At 35.7% G+C, this 17364-nt stretch overlaps 7 protein-coding genes across 7 annotated transcripts; 6 read left to right on the top strand and 1 right to left on the bottom strand. All coding sequences in view use genetic code 12, as the record gives it.

Moving 5' to 3' along the window:
• Nucleotides 1–356: 356 nt before the first annotated feature.
• VPS36 (ESCRT-II subunit protein) lies at nucleotides 357–2300 on the top strand (the record flags this gene model as incomplete). The annotated part of the gene is made up of 1 exon (XM_067693963.1): nucleotides 357–2300. The coding sequence occupies one exon, from the start codon at nucleotides 357–359 to the stop codon at nucleotides 2298–2300; it is 1944 nt and encodes a 647-aa protein (XP_067546332.1).
• Nucleotides 2301–2506: 206 nt separating this feature from the next.
• On the top strand, nucleotides 2507–4267 carry SSN3 (cyclin-dependent serine/threonine protein kinase; the record flags this gene model as incomplete). The annotated part of the gene is made up of 1 exon (XM_067693962.1): nucleotides 2507–4267. One exon carries the CDS (start codon nucleotides 2507–2509, stop codon nucleotides 4265–4267), a length of 1761 nt encoding a protein of 586 aa, XP_067546331.1.
• A 1637-nt stretch (nucleotides 4268–5904) lies between these two features.
• Nucleotides 5905–6975, top strand: CAK1 (cyclin-dependent protein kinase-activating kinase; the record flags this gene model as incomplete). Its single annotated transcript, XM_067693961.1, has 1 exon — nucleotides 5905–6975. One exon carries the CDS (start codon nucleotides 5905–5907, stop codon nucleotides 6973–6975), a length of 1071 nt encoding a protein of 356 aa, XP_067546330.1.
• Nucleotides 6976–10230: 3255 nt separating this feature from the next.
• I9W82_004846 (gsk3) lies at nucleotides 10231–12012 on the top strand (the record flags this gene model as incomplete). The annotated part of the gene is made up of 1 exon (XM_067693960.1): nucleotides 10231–12012. One exon carries the CDS (start codon nucleotides 10231–10233, stop codon nucleotides 12010–12012), a length of 1782 nt encoding a protein of 593 aa, XP_067546329.1.
• A 1995-nt stretch (nucleotides 12013–14007) lies between these two features.
• I9W82_004845 (GSK family serine/threonine-protein kinase) lies at nucleotides 14008–15255 on the top strand (the record flags this gene model as incomplete). The annotated part of the gene is made up of 1 exon (XM_067693959.1): nucleotides 14008–15255. The coding sequence occupies one exon, from the start codon at nucleotides 14008–14010 to the stop codon at nucleotides 15253–15255; it is 1248 nt and encodes a 415-aa protein (XP_067546328.1).
• A 173-nt stretch (nucleotides 15256–15428) lies between these two features.
• I9W82_004844 (uncharacterized protein) lies at nucleotides 15429–15965 on the bottom strand (the record flags this gene model as incomplete). Its single annotated transcript, XM_067693958.1, has 1 exon — nucleotides 15429–15965. One exon carries the CDS (start codon nucleotides 15963–15965, stop codon nucleotides 15429–15431), a length of 537 nt encoding a protein of 178 aa, XP_067546327.1.
• A 158-nt stretch (nucleotides 15966–16123) lies between these two features.
• Nucleotides 16124–17356, top strand: I9W82_004843 (DNA-directed RNA polymerase I subunit; the record flags this gene model as incomplete). Its single annotated transcript, XM_067693957.1, has 1 exon — nucleotides 16124–17356. One exon carries the CDS (start codon nucleotides 16124–16126, stop codon nucleotides 17354–17356), a length of 1233 nt encoding a protein of 410 aa, XP_067546326.1.
• Nucleotides 17357–17364: the final 8 nt, after the last annotated feature.

Raw genomic sequence — 17364 nt, 5'->3', positions numbered from 1 at the left:
TGTGTGTGGTTGAAGCTGTGTGTGATCGAGACGACAAAATGGGTAATTGATCTTGCGAGAGTTGTCTAACTTAACTAGCTTGATGGTTTGATCAGTCACTTCAATCTCAATACGTCTTGATGGATGCGGATTGTGATTCTTCCTCTTTGTCGTGAGTTCATGTAACCAAGACAAATCTTTTGCTGTTGTCTGATGAAGCTTGTTTGTATATATATTGGGGCGTAATTATCTATTTTTTTTTTGTTTCTTTGCTTGATCTACTCAACAGAAGTCTATCACATTTATCAAGGTGAACCAAATACGAACAATTCCTAGCCTCAATAAACTACTCCACAGCTGTATAAGAATTGCAATAAATGTCTTGGTTGAGAATATGGCAACGTATAAAAGTTAATAGAAGTGACAGACCAATACTTGAGGATGGTGAGTTTAATGTCTACATCAAAGACAAGGTGGGACTATACCAAGGAAAGCAAAAGATTATACTACATCAGGACGGAAGGCTATATCTTACCAATAAACGGATTATATACCTTGACAACAACAATGTTGAAAACTGTATTTCTGTCAATATAGATCAGCTTACTTCAGCAGAGCTAATAGAACGGTTTTTGAGGTCTTCGCCAAAGGTTAAATTGTATATCAAAGTTGAGAGTCAAGCTGAGGGTAAGACAAATTCGCAGTCTGTAACTGGGTTTGACTGGGTATGCAAGATTTGTTCCTTCAAGAACCATGTGTCTGGAATAGTACACGCAGATATGGAGGCACCTAAATGTATTGCATGCGGAGTACCAAACAAGAACTTTATGCAAGATGTGCGTGCCCAATCTGAAAAAGGTGCTGTTATGGAGCGTTCTGAGACTTCTTTACTTAGCCAAGACATTCTGGATACCTCCCCCTCACCGGCCAACCTGACTCCAGAGCCCGTTTCATCTTCCACGCCCAGAGTAGTCTCAACTGGCCAGTGTCCAACATGTACATTCATTAATCACAAATCACTAAAATATTGCGAACTATGTGGCACCGATTTAAAATCATCTACACAGGAAATTAACCAAGCTATGAATGAAATATCGATAGAGTCTAATCCTCTCAACTTGAAACTTGAGGGCGAAGAGCAGTATTCTAGTGGTCTACCCTATATAAAAATTAGCTTTCGAAAAGGTGGTGAATCACAATTTTTTCAAGAAGTGGCTACGTTGATTGATGAAATAAAGTGGGAAAACTTGAGGAAAAAAGGTGGCGTCAATCAGAATGGTAAGAAGTTGGAGACACCAAAGGAGACAGTAAAAACAAGTGGAGCTGGGATTCACGCTTTGGAAGCGTTTGGTGAACAGCAAAGGAAAGCTAATGAAAAGATCCTTAGCTCGTCATTGGATGACTTGGAGCAGTTGATGTTTAAGTTTGAAGATTTGGTTAAGCTTTCTACCTCATTCAAGAGGATACTAGCAAGTAATGACAGCACCTCCATCAAAAGTATTCCACCATTGAGCATAAATCGCTCATCAAAACTTTATCACAGCGAACTTAGTCGGCACATGAGTGAGTATTTGACAAATTTAGTCCTCACTAAACGATCTTCCATGATAACCTTGCCGGATTTATTTGCCCAATATAATCGTTTTCTAGTGAAGTGTTCTGGGTTTGGTACTGAGTTAGTTGACGTTACTGACTTTATGAAACTGGTTGATATGTTTGAGAATTTGAATTTACCGGTTGTGCTGAATAAATATGAGAAGAGCGGCCTTGTTGTCGTCCGACCAAGATCCCATGTACATACGTATAGCGAATTCATTGTGGAATTTTTGAAACTGCAAGAGCATAGGTATAAAAGAAGCTTGATACGGACTGAATTAATTGATGATGATGATGATGATAACAATGATACCCTCAACCACGAAGACGGGTGTTATGGAGCCACGGTTTCGGAGATATCTCATACGTTGAATTGGTCATATAGTGTGACCATGGAGGAATTGGATAAAGCAATTGAGTCAGGTCAAGTAGTTGTCGATCAAAGTATATCAGGAACATTTTATTATATCAATAAGTTTGCAAAGACGTTTGAATGGGATGACTCTGCCGAAGTTCAACAAATCAAAGATGAAGTAGTGGAGGAACAAAAGCAGATTACGGACAATTTAAAGAGCGAATATGAAAACTCACAAGTTTCCAATTTGCTAAACCTTCATGCTGATTATGAGTTTGGAGTAGTTTCTGACCAGCTGAAGGTTGCAGAGAATAGGACAGCTCCTACAGTTAGCCAATCTCTAAATGGCTTAGAAGGATTAGAATTTTAAATGTAAGAAAGGACTTTGTTTAGTATCGTTTGTAAAGTTTTTGCACCCACTTTTGTGTTCTCTATTGGCAAATATTTTCTTTGCGCGAGAATTTACCGAAGAAATGTCAGAGAGGTGACTACAACCTTTGAAGAGAGTATACAAGTACAGCTTTAACTGGTGAGCTTAGATCTATATCATCTCACAACAGAACTACCTCATAAACCATGAAACGATCGTCAGCCAGCTCAACACAGAAACATGGTGATGGCCAAATATTCCGTGATCAACCTCAACAACGGACAATTCAATCTCAGCATCTACATCCATCGGCACATTATCAACAACAAGCCATGGGACACCCATATTCGCAGTCATTGACAAACACGATACCCACTAATAATCCATTTGCAGCACCGCCGCCGCCGCCGCCGCCGCATCAAAATAGCAAAAATAACTATGGCCCTAGTGGTAATCATCAACTGAATCAACTTCCAACTGTGCCTCAGCCGGCACTAATGGCTCCCAATTCAATATTGACGCTAGGGCCATTCAAGCATCGGAAAGATTTAAATCGTGACTCTGTGCTTTCGACTTATCAAATCTTGGGATACATAGCGGCAGGAACGTATGGTAAAGTCTACAAAGCCAAACTTCGAACTACAAATGTAAATGTAAATGCGAAAGATGGTGAGGAAAGGGGGAAGAATTTGGCAAATGGCGGCGGCTTGAATGATGGAAATGATGGTGTTGGACTCGATGGAGTCAACAAACTAAACGACCAAGTTCATCAAGCTGAAGTAAAGGACATTTCTGTACCACCTGATGATAAAAATGGAGAAACTTCAATACAATACTACGCCATTAAAAAGTTTAAAAGTGATAATCATCAAAGTTCAACCAATAAGAACAACACAGCTGGCAATGGAGGTAAAAATTTCAATCGTGAAATTGCCCACGAAGCAGCTCAATACACTGGAATCAGTCAAAGTGCCATTCGAGAAATGTCACTATGTCGAGAACTAAACAACAAGAATATAACCAAACTAGCCGATATAATATTGGAAAATAAGAGTATTTATATGATTTTTGAATTTTGTGAACATGACTTGTTACAAATTATTCATTATCATTCGCATCCGGAATTGAAACCTATTCCATTACCAACTATTAAATCCCTAACTTGGCAAATACTCAACGGAGTTACATTTTTGCATAAAAATTGGATCTTCCATCGTGATTTGAAGCCGGCAAATATCATGGTTACGTCAAATGGATGTGTCAAGATTGGAGATTTAGGATTAGCACGTAAATTCAACAATCCACTACAAAGTCTTTACACTGGTGATAAAGTTGTCGTTACGATCTGGTATCGGGCTCCAGAGTTATTATTGGGAACCAGACATTATACTCCTGCAATAGATCTATGGGCAGTTGGTTGTATATTAGCAGAGTTGTTATCATTACGACCAATCTTCAAAGGAGAAGAAGCTAAAATCGATATAAATAACAAGAAACTGGTTCCATTTCAACGCAATCAGTTTCAGAAAATAATTGAAGTTATGGGTACACCCAATTTGAAAAATTGGCCTAGTTTGAACAAGTATCCTGAATTTGTTTCATTTACTCAACAAATCACCCAACTGTATTCATCAAACTTGTCACAATGGTATAAGATGATTGGAGGGGAGAATAAACAATGTTTGGAGTTGTTGTATGGGTTGCTAAAGTATGATCCTGAAGTAAGGTTAACTGCTGATCAAGCATTGGTGCATAATTTCTTTCTAGAGTTGCCAAAAGTTACGGAGAATGCATTTGAAGGGTTGAATTTGAAGTATCCGAATCGAAAGATTTATGTTGATGATAATGATATTGGTCAAAATGGGGGTAATAATAATACAAATAATAACAATAATAATAGCAATGTTGTTGGGTTTAAACGCAATTTGGGGCTTGATGATGGAGGAAACAAGAGAAAGAGAGTATGAGAGGGAGAGTCATTATATATATACAATCGTTTAGATTATAGTCTTTTGGTACTGCTTGTTACGTGTATTGGTTTGTAGTGTCATACCTCCGTACAAAAATCACAAGTCTAATAGATTTACGTGGGTGAGTCCACTAGGTAAAAGATTGTTGTCTAATCCAGCTAACAACAGGTTGACCCCATCTGACACTGACATCAGGAATATACTTGGTGTTATATCTTCCGTTACGTGGTGGGGGGATAACAATAGGTTGGACAACGGCATAGGCCATTCTTAAATCTAACAACATTTTTGTGACCCTGTTGCGTTTTATGAGATCTGTGAGCAGGGGCAGTTGAGTGCTCATCACAAACAGCAACGACACGGTGAGGAGCAGTGGTGGATTTGTGAATAGCTGCTTTTGTTGAGTACTAGTCTCGGTTACCAATCAATGACGTAGTTGTTGACTTGGATGCTGAGTGTAAAACTCTGTGGTTACCGTGTAATACATAATGGTAGTAGTTGTGTATGAATAGGAAACATCAAAAACTGGTGATAATCGGGAAAACATCACTTGCATGTAGAATCAAATATTGGGAAGGGGCCGCTCATATGATATGCTTTCAACATCTCTCTAGTAAAACCTTCGTCTTAACGGAATTAGCATCAAGTAACTGTAGTAAATAAATTTTGGTCAATTTTCTTTCGGACACGAAATGGTCCCAACCGTCGAGGTGCATCAATCTTGGCATTAATAGGCTTATCTGGAACCAACACAATTCAAAATGAGGGACATATATACGCGGCAATAACCAACCCTTCATCTCATTCCAACATATTCTGATTGAACAAATGTTTTTCTGAAATATATCTTTTGGGTGTAACGTTGTTGTTTCCAGTACTTCCTTTTTTATGCACAAGGTGAATAGATCTCCCCAATGTGACAGGTCTAGCAACTACTTGAAAAAATTAACAAAACTTCGATGACCTTCGCTCAACTACTCAATTGACCAGTAACCGTGACCATTATTCAACAAAAGTTGGTGTATGCAAGTCCACTACTACCCCTCTGCGCGTTGTTGCGATCTGTGCTGATCACTCTTCTGCTTCTGCTCGGAGATCCCATGGTATACAAGGGCGTCCCAGTAGCGGTGTCAAATTCAAAACAGTTGATGCTTTAGTCTGACCTATTGTGATTCCTCCTCCTCCAAATGGAAAAGGACACACAAAGTCCTTTCTTGGTGTTAGTGTTACAAGGGGACAACCTGTTGTTAGCTGGATTAGACAACAATCTTTTACCTAGTGGACTCACCCACTAAGGTATATTAACCAGATGATGTTATAGAGACTTGAGAATTTTGTAATTTTTATCAGTGCTACTATCGAGTTGCTTTTATAAATTGCGTTGTGACTTTCAACATCATCACTTATTGGTTACTATTTACTTGTTTTATTGCCACTTAGTCATTATTTTGGGGCTACATGTAGTATTTCTGATATCAAATTAATTATTATCTTTCAAATAAGGCGGAACATGTCGTAGGGCGAACTTAACTTACACAAATGTTTCGCGTACCAAAAAAATAATGAAATAAGAAAAACTCCGATCATCAACAAGGAGTTTCTCCTTTATATTACACAACCCACACATTGACCGCATGAAGCTAGATGATCTTTACACTGATAAACAGTTAATATACAACACCCCCATCTCCGACATATGCAAAGCAAAACCTAAGCAAACTTCAATTACATCTACATCAGATTACGTGTGTTTGAAAATTGTTGATGTTGACTTCAAGATCCCTCCACATTCAATCAAACGAGAAATTACCGCTATCAAATCGTTACAAGATCATCATGGGATAGTTAAATATATTGAAGATTTCCAAATCTTTGAAGATGTGGTGTTAGTGTTGGAATATTATCCTTATAATTTGAATCAATTGATGAGGAATAAGAAATATTGTCGTAAACGAACACGATATAATCTTGATGGAGGAGGAGAAGGATCCAGTGGGGTGAAGTACACATTGTCCAATTTAATTTCCCCGCCACAAGCAAAACAATTTGTGACCAATTTGATATCAGCAGTGCGATTCATCCATGAAAATAACATTATTCATCGTGATTTGAAACCAAATAATATATTATTCATCAAAGATGATATTGGGCAGCCTGTTATTGCTGATTTTGGTGTTTGTTATAATCTATTGGATCCTCCGGAAGATGAACCTTTGGCGCAAAAGTATACTGATGTGTGTACTGGGATATACAAGGCGCCAGAATTATTGTTGAATATAACTAATTATTCATTTGAGATTGATATTTGGTCAGTAGCGATTATTATGACTATATTGTATTCGCCTGATTTCAAGAGTATATTGGTACGAGAAGATCATGCAAGTGGAGGCAGTGTCGATGATGGAGAAGAGGAAGAGGAACAATTGCATAACGAGTCGAGTATTAGTGACTTGCATTTATTGAGTTGTATTTTTAAAGTTTTCGGCACTCCAACTTACAGGAAAGATGAGCTACAAACTGATGAAGATAGAGACGAAATGTATTGGCCTGAATTGAATAATGATGATTGTCATTTTAAAAAGTTTAATTTGAAAAGGTTTCAAAGAATGGGTTTGGACAAGATTATACCTAAATGTGAGGATGAAGAGATGAAGCAATTGTTTCAAAAGATGACTCGCTATGATAGGCAGAAACGGCTGTTTTAAGTGAAGGGGGGGAGATAGGTGAAAAGTTGGTCTTTGTATGCCGTAGGATATCTAGTTATGAGCAATGCAAGAAAAGCTCTGTTTATTTAGTTTTCAAACCATTGTAGCACAATCTCATGCAGCTTTCACTAAGAGGCTATACACAGAGACTGTGTTTCGTTTCGATCTCTATTTAGTTTCTTTCTCTTGCTTTCTATTTCTCAAGTCACGTGCACCAAACAATAAAAAATTTACCAAACCTGGTCACCTGATTAAATTCATAGCAAACGAGTCTATCTCGCAACAACGATTTTTGGAGCATATAAGAGTGTCTGGAATATATTGAGTAGGTATGAAAAAATACTCTGGTGTAACTGTTAATACGTTAGCAATTTTTTTAGAAAAAGTTTTGCTGCAATATGGTTGCAAATTGTGTGTGAAAATTTATACAAGCTTGACTTTCCCTTTTGAATGGGGTTTACAATTCCCTTTGCAGGAAAGAGTTGGTTAAGAAAGACACGATAGAGCATAGAATATGTATGGGAGAATTTTGAGGAGTACTAATTAGGTAGATAGAGATTATACGTAATGCTTGTATTGAAAATGTCATCCTGTTAAATTAGTGCGACTACCGACCTATACATGTGAGATCCAGACTCAGTGGGTCCAGTAAAAAAAAGGGAAAAAATGGTATCGCCTTTGCGGTGCACTCATACACTATTAATCAGTAAAGAAGAAATTAAAATTAGCGAAATGGGGTTAAGTGTCAACGTTAAAAGTTTATCATATGGGTCATGACTAAAACAAGTATATTCCCACATGACCAATTTGTTTCAAAGTGGGTTGTTGTGTGTGTACTGCGTACGTATAACAACCATTTTACACACTAAGCATATCAGTATCATGAACCCCACCACTGGAGAGACTGTAGATCTGCAAAGCAAAAAAAAAAAGAAACAAAAGAAACAATCAAACGTTTTTTTAAAGTTTTTTTTTTTTTTTTTTTGCTTTTGGTTGTTTGCTCTGAAGTCGCCCCACCTCCTTTTTGTAAAACACAGTTAATCAGTATTCTCGAGGCATTTATTGTGGTCAGTACTTTTGTATATGAGGCAAAGTCCATTTGTGAATTGCTTATTAATAATCTGCATGTACTAAATAAGTTGATGACGTAGCTTGACAAAAATAAAGTTCTTCTTTCTTTCTTTTTCCGCCTGCAGTTTTTTTAAGGTTATGAGTCTCTCTCTCTCTCTCTCTCTCTCTCTCTCTCTATTTTTATTATGCCGACAGAATAAGGGAAAATTTGTTAAATCATTAATGCATAAGGTTTGTGTTATTTTTCATCTTAGTTTTGGTTACTTACTGTAATAAAGTTAACGTTTGATTGAATTTTTTACTATGCGAGAGAGTGGAGTAATAGTTAACGGAGTTTGATGATGGGTTTAATGTAAGAAGCGCTAAATTTATTGTGATTTGTTTTGTGTAATGTGTGTTTTTTGCTAGGATTTGTGATACACTTTATATCGCTTGACAATACGGTAGAAAGGAAGACATTCTTTCAATTTACTAGAGAAAGATTTGTGAGTGAGGTTGGTGGTATTAATATGTGTCAAGAACCATTCACAGCATTTTATCTTTTTTTTTCTTTTATTGAAGCTAAAAGAGTCATTAATGTATTGAGGTTAGATACTACGCCGTTAAAGGAAAGAAAGAAAGAAAGAAAGAAGAAATTTTAAATGACATATTTTTAAGTTACACAAAATACAGAAAAAGCGGATTTTACACAAAAAAAGTAATTTTTTATTTTGTATTTTTATAATTTTTATTTTATTTTATTTTTCTTCGAGAGGGGAAATTGTGGAGATATTGTCTTTAATTTTTTTGTGTATGTGTGTGTATGTTTATACTCATATAAAATCTATATTCAATTCCTTAAAAGGGTCACACACATTGAATGATTGTTTATAAAAAAAAAAAAACATTAGAAGCAAAGAGTCCTATAAATTTTCATCCTATGAAGCTCAACCAATACGAGAGGGAATCCTGCAGGCTGGTTGTATACAGATTAGATCTGATCATATTTATTTTTTTTAATCGTTCTTTACGTTATTTTGCCAACCAGATCTCTCACATTGGGAAGAAAGAATAAATGATCTGATCATTTGCCAGATTGTTACGTATAATACTGACAGGGTTCTTTATTTTATACACACACAGAGAATATAGCTTCTCTCTATCAGGGTAAAAAGTAGATAATAAAATTTTTAAGCTTAGTGTCTTTGCTTTTTGTGGAGACAGAACAAAAAAAAAAAAAGGTCAGAATACAAAATGGTGTAATACCACTTTTAGTTGTATGGTAAACATAAACTCCTTGTATCTCTTTCAATATAGATGCTATAGAGATATATGTTTGCAGACTCAATGAGTGAAACAATACAAACAGAAACAAATACCAGCTGTTTTGATTAGAGACGGAAACAATATATTTATGTACATATATCCTGCATATACAGCTAAAAATACTTCAAAACTAAAATAAAAATAAATAGTATTTCTTTTATTTTTTTTTTTTATTTTTTTTTTCTTTAGTGCCCCAAGTATCATATTTAAACTAAGTAGAATTCCAGGTTATCTTTCATACTCATCACCAGAGTAATATCCATATACAACTTTACATATTTACAACAACACCTTTAAAAAAACCAACTTTTTCAACTCAACACAAATCCCAACTAACCCCTAACCCACTTTGCATATTGTTTGACCCAACAAATCTGCAAGAGATCAAAAAATACACACAATTTTTTTTTTTTTTTTTCAAAAAACCAACGGAAAACCACATAATTAGAAGAGGCACTCAAAGCACATCTATATCAAAGAAAACTAAACATACTACATATTCAAACTTAGATAAACTTATTAGAGTCACAGCTTAAACTTGTACTTGATCTACATTTCAACACGTGCAAACTGATAAGTTACCAACAACCAAAAAAAAATAAAATAATAAGAAAGATAGAGAGCACTACATTGAATCTATCGACCTTTTGCTATACACATACACAAGTACCAAGGGACACCTAGGATATATATAACCCTCTAAGGGCCTTCAAACTACTACGTCTGCTGAATTTAAAGCCAAAAAAAGAAAAAGTTACACTAGTTTCCATCCGTTAATTTAGTTGTTTGCATTTTTTTTTTTTTTACAACCAATTTGAAGTCTACTCACACCACACACAAATTTAATCAACACCACTTGACCTTTTCAGAGACTAACAAATGATGCATATTTCAAAAGGGTTGAGTAAACTAAACTTGGATTCAATAGCACCAGAATTAAACTTGCCACTTCCAAATAATAGCAACCAAACACAAACCAAGCCAAACAAACCAAACAAACCACCGATTCTTGTTACCAAAGGAACCTCAGGAGGTATAGGTACTGATGCGTTGGATGAAACTCCTCCACCTTCTGTTTTGAAACAAATTGATTATACATATTTGGAGAAACATCAACTTTACAAATATTATCCATCGTATTTCCATAATGATGGAATAACAACTCCTGAATTAAGAGATTTAATAATTGATAAACCTATTTATAACGAAGCGAACAAACACGTCAAGAAGACCAAAAAGAGAAAAAGCGTTAAACTGAAGCAGGACAAAGACGAGGATAAAGTGCACTCTTTAAAAGAAGCACGACAATTGAGAAAAGAACAAAGAGAGGAGAGAAAGGAGTTGAGAAAAGAACAAAGAGATGAAAGAAAGGAATTGAAACAGAGACAAAAGCTGCAACTGCAAACATCACAACCAGCAACACAACTGATGAAAAAGAATTATTCTGGCCATTATATGAATAAAGTCAGTAGACTAAGTACTGCAAATGGTGGAAGTAATGAGATTGCAGCTACTCATGGCTTTAATCCTTACCAAATGAAGACTCAGTTTAGCAACAACAAGACCAATGGGGAAGATTACTATTGGAATCAGAATCAACCAATGTCTAGGGCCAATTCACAGTTTAGTAATGTAAACAACAACAATGGCTTTAGTATGAAGAGAATTGATTCTTCATCTACCTCCTCAGATGAAGGTCTTGATTGTGCAGAGTTAGATCCTAGAGGAATGGCAAGAAAAGGAAGTGGCGTTGGTGGTGGTTACGATTCTGAACGAACTGAAGTTGAGGATGATTTTAATTCAATTGCATTTAATAATCCGTTTGATTTTGGAAAAAAGTTGTCAAATGTTGGAAGTACAATGAAAGAAGAAGGTGCTTTTGCTCCTGCTTCATCAACTCTGATGTCCAATTCATCATCGTACAACAATTATCCCAATGGACCTTCAAAGGCTCACCAAAACTCATTGTTTAGCAATCAACAATATTCTTATTTGTACAGCTCAAGAACCAACTCAAGGAACAATTCGGTTGCAGGTCCAACTGAAAATTATTCAATTCCAAGTGCTGCTCATCAAAGAAGAAGTTCATCAGTGACATTGATCAATAATAGTCAAAACGCATCACAGAATAGATATAATACTACCAATGGAAATAGTGTTCCCTATGGTACCCATCATATATCACAGCCAAAAAGAAACAACTCCATTGCAACTAAATTTATGAGTATGTTTAAGAGTGATAGTGAAGACTCGAATACTCTGTCCAATGGCAAAAACCAATACTATGATGATGAGGAGAATAATAATGATGATGATGATGTTGATAATGCTGATGATGGCTTTGTGGATATTGACGAGAATGGAAATGAGAGTACGACTGCAATGATGCGCAAAGGGTCAATTAAACATCACAAAACAAACAATCTTACCATGTCAAGAAGACAAAGTGTACAACCTGGTGATACAGAAGTAAACGGTTTCAACAAACCCAAAGCAGGCCCATTAGCTGCGGCAGGACCTGCAGGTGCATCTGCAATGGCCAAATCAAACAGTTTTGATCAAACGAAGTCGCAACGAACAAAGTTGAAGAATAAGTTGAAAATGAAATTTACTAATGAACTGAGAAGGTATAGTGAACAGTTTGGTATGTATAAATTTTAACAATCAATGGGGGGAGAGAGAGAGATTATTATTCTACTAATGATGCAAGAGAGAGATACACAAGTATATGCACTGGATTCACTGTTTTATGTGTCTGTGTGTGTACGTGTATTTATCGGACTAATTTTTCTAGTGATTTTAAATGTGAGAAAAAGGAATAACTCATAGGAGGATAGTATCAAAGAAAAGGGAAGGAAAAACTATGTCATGGATAGGGACTACTTAAAGGAGATATAGGAGATTGATTTACACAAAGGATGATGAGTGCTGGTGATGAATGAAGTTCGGCTGCAAAATTTGTTATTTGCGGGTAGTGCAAGATGATGAAAAAAAAAAATATAAAAAAAAATAAATCTAAAATCAGAAAAGTGGGGTTAATCAATTGGTAGTGTGACGCTGAACAAAATTACACAAGTAAAGTGGGGAAAGCAACATATTTTTTTACAAAGAGATGTTGCTGGCAAAAAAAACAACAATAGAGAAAGTGATTCTAGAGTCTCCCCACAAACAAAACCCATAAAGCTATTTGTCGATTATTGTGATCGAATTGTGATGAAAAAGCAGATACGAAATGTTTTCACAAATACGATGATTTTGGCTTTTGGTGATTATTTTTTTGTTGCCTTACATTTGCTTGATTGGTGAGTGGCTAGCAGGAAAGGTGGAGATGTAATTTATTTTGTTCACACGACACAAAAGCAGTTAGACTACAGAAGAAAGAATTAGATTTGAGGAACAAATTTCTGATACAGTGTGGAATGATGATGTTGCTTTGGCTTGAAAGGACATAAATATACAGTCTAAGCGTTGCTTGTTTTTTTGAGAAGGATTCGTTGCTGAGAGAGGGTGTGTTGTTGACTCATTAGTTGAGCTTGTTGAGGTGGAGGTTTTTTTTTTGTCTGTGACTATACATTTTTTGTCTGTCTGGTTTTCTATTTTGGGAGCGGACACAAAATTGATAAGAAATTGAATGATCAAAAAAACACAAACACAAAACACACAAACAATTTAAATATGGAGAGAGAGAGAGAAACAGTCAACAGCAAAAAAAAAAAAACAAATCAAATTATCAACAAACCAAATTACAACATCAACAAAAACTGAAAGAAATTTTTTCTTCTTCTTCTTCTTGACAATCAATCACCACCACTACCTACAGCTTCTATACAACATACCTACACATATACAAGAAAGGCTAAGGTTGAATAAAAGTTCAGGTGCTCACATAATTACCCAATTGCTGTTTCAACAATTTTTTTTTTTTTTTCGTTTGGTCATTCAGAAAAAAAAAAAACTAAGTCAAATTTAAGATCAACAACGAGCATTACGTTGGATACCTTAACTGAGTTCATTTGTATCAATAAGCACCAACATAGTACACCGCAATAAAGTTGTTGGGTTTAGACTATCTTTAAAAAGAAAGCACGCAGCTAAGCTAAGCAAATTGACATCAGCTGATTTAGATTTGCACCACCACAATACAATAGATTCAAGCCAATTGTGAATTACATCTTCCATTTGCACGAATCGTCTGTCACTCCTTTTCAGTAATTTTGTATTTGGTCCAGGTGTCTTTTGCTGTTCATTTGGTCCCTTTCCGCTGTTTGTGAATCCAATTACATCATCACCCACATCGGACGCGATTTCAACAGAAAAAAAAAAGACAAGAACGGAAAAAAACAAAAAAAAAAATTGAGCTAAAACAAGTGCGATTTTGAAACTGTCACTTTTTTTTTGTCGAGAAAAGTAACAAGTCAATTTTTTTTTTTCCCCTTTTCACATTTTTGCTTTACTTCGTTCAACCAAACTAGAGCTAATTGAAGTTGCATACACATCCAATTTTCCTTCCCTTTTTACTCATTTGTTACGATTTACGCCCCCCTTCCCATTACATTCCTTTCTCACATTTTTTTTCCACAAATCACTAAAATATTTATCCGCATCATTGTTTTCTTTTTTTTTTTTATCCATCAATTTTCTTAATACTAACGAATCATGTCTAAAATAGAGGTTGTTACTGAAAATGTCACAAATGGTCATACAGGCGAAACTCAAACGATACAATATACTCAATCACAAATGGTTGGTCATGGATCGTTTGGAGTAGTTTTCCAAACACAAATTATGCCAAGTAATGAGATATGTGCTATGAAACGTGTTCTTCAAGATAAACGATTCAAGAATCGTGAATTACAAATTATGAAGTTGGTTCATCATCGAAATATTGCTGATTTGAAATACTTCTTTTACACCAACAATGACAAGAATGAATTGTACTTGAACTTAATATTGGAATTTGTTCCTGAAACACTTTACAAAGCTAGTCATTACTATGTTTCGAAGAGATTGAGTATGCCACCGTTGGAAATCAAATTGTACACATACCAAATGTTTAGAGCATTAAACTATATTCACTCACAAGGAATATGTCATAGAGATATCAAACCTCAAAACTTGTTAATCAACCCAACAACAGGCGAATTGAAGTTGTGTGATTTCGGCTCTGCCAAGATCTTGAACCCACTGGAACCAAATGTTTCCTATATCTGTTCGAGATATTATCGTGCACCTGAATTGATCTTTGGAGCTACAAATTATACTACCAAGATTGATGTATGGAGTGCAGGATGTGTAATGGCTGAATTGATTCTTGGACAACCTTTGTTCCCTGGTGAATCAGGTATTGATCAATTGGTGGAAATCATCAAAATTTTGGGAACTCCTACAAAAGAGCAAATCAAGAGTATGAATCCAAACTATATGGAGCATCGATTCCCACAAATCAAACCAATTCCATTACACAAGATTTTCAAGAAAATGTCACCCGATTGTATACAGTTTTTGATCAGAGTATTACAATATAGTCCATTGGAAAGAATTAGCTGCATTGAAGCAATGGTTGATCCATATTTTGATGAATTGCGTAATGAATCAACAAAGTTGCCAAATTATAGGAAATTATTTTCTCAACAATTTCATCATAATACAGCTGGTTCATTAGGAGGTCCTGCATCTCATTCTAATGCTGCTCAATATCAATTATATGATTCACAACCAGACATGAAGGATTTACCAGAATTGTTTGATTTTGATGATCGAGAATTGAGTGTTGCTCCACAGTTTGATTCGGCGTTGATTCCATCATGGGCTTGGGGTCATTTGAATTTGAAGCAAGGACCTATCAATAACTTGAATGAGTTTACACCAATGACCAAAGAGGAGTTAAAAGTTACACTAGAATAAATATTGCAAAAAAAAAAAAGAAGAAGCTCAAGAAAGGTTTTTCGAAATGATTGAATGAAATGAGATGAAGGAAATAGAGTAAAAGGACAACAATAAGTTATACAGAAAGAAATATACAGTTGGAATTTGTATACATTAAATGAGCTTTTGTAAACACACACCTCTATGCTTCGTCACTCTGTTTCCTCGTAGTATCTGACATGGATCCACAAACTACAACTATTGCATTGAACTATGATATCAAATCTACCTTCATCGTCATCACAATTAGTGCCCTTTGAAATCAAATCATCTTCGGTTAGAACCATACCTTGTTCATACTGACATCTCGGGCATACCCTGACAAATTGAACCTCATTTTCACCGCTGTTTACCTCTGCTTCAATACATTCAAAATCATCCAATGTGAATGAATCTAATCCGTCGCCTGATAAATTAACCCCATTAATTTTCGATTGTGTTTGTAAGTCTGAATCGTATTGAGATCGTAGTTGTGGTGAGGAAAGAGTGGTATATGCGGTTAATATTTGATTGATGTCGGGGTGCGTTGAAGAAGATGTTGATCTATGGTTTGAGGTATCGGCTTTTGCTGACTTCTTATCCGGATGAGTTGATAGTAGTTTCAACTTGTAGGCGCTTTTGATTTGGTCTTGAGTTGCTGTTGATGGGACATTTAGTATCTCATAGTATGTAAGTTGTTGTGATATCATAGTCTACTGTAGTGTATATGAGCATTGTATTGTTAATTGAGAAGGTTCATCTCATCAAGAACAATTTTTTTTTTTCTTTTCATCTTGACTATCTAAAACTTAATCCATCACAAGCTTATTCTATCACTGACCGGTACAAAGCAGAACAAAGGTATCCCATGTCATCCTCCTCCTCCTCCTCCTCACATGTAAAAGTATCATCGTATACTGAAGAACCAGTTGCTGCAGTAGGCTCATTTTTCAACGGGCTTTCCATCCCATCATCAACTGAATTTGACATTTACAAAAACAAGAAAACCAACAACTACCTAATCCATGGAGAATCTGATCATTTAGAATATGATGGCGACTCCTCATCAACTCAAGATTTGAATGAATATGTAGTTGCCATGTATGATCCAAATACCAAATCGGTTGAGTTGTTCAAAACACCATATTTCCAAACAAAAGTAACTTCAAAACAGTATAAAGTATATAAAGGACCTTCAGTTAGATCTACTGGAGTCAAGAATATAACCCAAAGAAATGCATTGGGAGAAGCGTTTGGTACCAAGAAGGCTAAACAAGCAATTACCAATTTGGAAAAGAACAGAATCGATGCTGATAAATTACAAGATATGGAGATGGATATTATTGATACTGTTCAAGATACACTTGCAAGTAACAAGGCTGATTCATCAACTGTGTCTGTAAAGAATGATGATTTCTCCAATAGCCCCGTTCCTAAACCAAATGTTGATGCCACAAACGTTGAAGACATTTATCCCATCAAATCCATCATCCCAGCAAAAGATTGGTCTTATATCCGCGTTCAATCAATTTTTACTGATTCAGACCCAATTTCGCAATTCCCTTCATCACCAGAGTTTATTAAACAACGTTTATCAACAATTATCGAACATGAGAATTTAGAAAAGTTACAAATCTTGTATTATGCATCCTTGCTATTTGCCATTTATGAAAACCGTCGTGTTAGTTCCAAAGATTCATTAATGACGAAATTGGGTAACAAACCATCAGAAGCATTAATTGATACAATCTTGTCTAATTTCACCATTGCTCGTACTACAAAATTTGGTAAATCAAAAGATCGGTCATTTACAATTGATCCTCATAATGAAGACAAGTTGCTTTGTTATTTAATCATTTTGATTTTACACCTATCAAATTTTTCAGTGGCTTTGAACCCCTTGGCTCGTGATTTGAAATTGAAACCTACTAAATTAGTGGCGTTGTTTAGAGCCGTGGGAGCAATCATTAAATCTGCAACCGTAGGTGAAGCTGAAGCTTTGGGTATACCAAAGAGCAGTGTTGGTACGTACAAGATTGCTCATTTGAAAGTTCCTTTCAAAATGCCCGAGTTGACAAGAAGAAGAGGTGGAAAACGGTAAGCAAATAG

The sequence above is a fragment of the Candida metapsilosis genome (assembly GCF_017655625.1).
Source record: "Candida metapsilosis strain BP57 chromosome Unknown scaffold7, whole genome shotgun sequence".
NCBI classification, from domain to species: domain Eukaryota; kingdom Fungi; phylum Ascomycota; class Pichiomycetes; order Serinales; family Debaryomycetaceae; genus Lodderomyces; species Lodderomyces metapsilosis.
This window is presented reverse-complemented; position numbering and strand designations above follow the sequence as displayed.